The sequence below is a fragment of the Ipomoea triloba genome, chromosome 14 (assembly GCF_003576645.1).
Source record: "Ipomoea triloba cultivar NCNSP0323 chromosome 14, ASM357664v1".
NCBI classification, from domain to species: domain Eukaryota; kingdom Viridiplantae; phylum Streptophyta; class Magnoliopsida; order Solanales; family Convolvulaceae; genus Ipomoea; species Ipomoea triloba.
In genome coordinates, this window is record NC_044929.1 from 16592542 (window position 1) to 16594466 (window position 1925).

Sequence of the window (1925 nt, forward strand, 5' to 3'; positions counted from 1 at the left end):
GTGCCCCACACCACATGCCATTCACCCTCGAACCAGGTAAGGTGGTCCAAAAAGCGACACGTGACATTCTCCATGGACCACTCGGCCCATGTCTCCGGAGGACTTGGGTCCCAGAGATAGGGGTAGTGAACGATGAACTCTAGGGATTACTTCCCTTTAACACTTCAATAGGATAAAAGCCGAAACGAGCTTGGACTTCGTCAGAATAATTAGCTAGACCATCAGGGACGGGAGAACTATCTGAAACAAGAGAGTTAACTGGAACAGGAGCAGCATAACCAGGTGCATAAGGGTCGGCACCCTCCATGAACTGTACATAAATGTCATAATCCATCCCTCGACACACATACTCTAGCGAACCCTTGGAGTTCACCGGGCTACATGAACCCACACTAGATGACATCTGTTATTTTACACAACGAAGTGTAGTTAGCACGACGGCTATGTAAGGAAATCCATGGGTCACTCCAAACTAAACAAATGTTTTGCAATATAGACATTGGAGAGCTTGATAACTTTACCCATTGGTTGAGACCCTACCTGCAAACAAGTTATCAACTATGGCTTGTACAAGTAGTGAATATGAGTTGAAACAACCTTATGAATTCTCATCCCTCTTCGACGAGGTCTCGTAATAATCCTTTACTCACTAAGGAATTCATTACTTGACACGTCATTAATCGTGTAAGATTAGAATTTTAGTCTTTCCAGACTAGTTTATTCAACCTTTCATCACAAGGAATTTCCACCAGATTTCATCTCAAGGAGAGAGTGTTCATCAGCACGCTTTGGTGCTCAAATATTCATTACATCTTTCTTTAGCTTAGTTATAGAGTAACTATATTCTCATATTCAAATTTCACTTAGTTTCTTCTTAGAAAACGTGAGGCCTTTGGAGTTTCCTCCTTCTTCCTTTTGTTTTGACCACTTGGATCTTGACTCGGGTTCAGTGGTAATCCCCCGGTCTAACACGGATCCCCTGGACTTATAGGATCGTTAGAATGATTCCTAGCTAGCCTAACTAGGTTCATTAAAACAATGCCTACCCAAACTTTATTAGAGTAACTATACTTTAAGTGTGCACACCCCCATAGGATTACCTCGTCCTATGAGTTATACAGTACTCGGCGAATATACTTCGCCCATAAGTATGAATGGATCATACAACCTAACAACCACTGGGAAATGGCACTTTCAGCCACACTTTATCCCGTAGGCTAATCAAGGTCCTCCTCAACTTACTAGAAACTAAGGTTTTTAAAGACATTTATTCTTTCTTTCTTCCTTGAATCAATTAGCATATTTAGATATACATTATGCTCAAGTCCAATACTTGAAACCGGTTAACACTTTAACCAATGTCAAGAGTTTCCTTTCTTAAGACACTTTGATAGTACATTAATTACCATCCAACGTGGTAATTATGTGCAACTATCATGAATTTTCCAGTATCACATTTCATACGCACGTAACATATAACATATACATATATATATAACATAACACCTCACAACATTTATATATATACGTACGGCACATATACCATATATATATATATATAATAATATAACCTCTTCACAATATATATATATATATATATTACACACAGTTGTACATATAATCATGTATATAATATAACACTTTCCTGGTGCATATATATTTTTCCTACATAAGCATGATATATATATATATATATATATATATATATATATATATATATATATATATATATAATGATATATATATAACACTTTCTGTGTGCATATATATATTTCCTACATAAGCATGATATATATATACATACTATATATATATATATATATATATATATATATATATATATATATATATATATAGTATATATATATATCATGCTTATGTAGGAAATATATATATGCACCCAGAAAGTGTTATATTATATCATT

At 35.2% G+C, this 1925-nt stretch overlaps 1 protein-coding gene across 1 annotated transcript in view; it reads right to left on the reverse strand.

The window, feature by feature from the left end:
* Window positions 1-462: 462 nt before the first annotated feature.
* Window positions 463-1925, reverse strand: part of LOC116004033 — a 5829-nt gene continuing 4366 nt past the window's right edge. The window contains exon 5 of the mRNA XM_031243974.1: window positions 463-540. Within this exon, the coding sequence (XP_031099834.1) occupies window positions 463-540 (78 nt within the window). The remainder of the gene's footprint in view (window positions 541-1925) is intronic.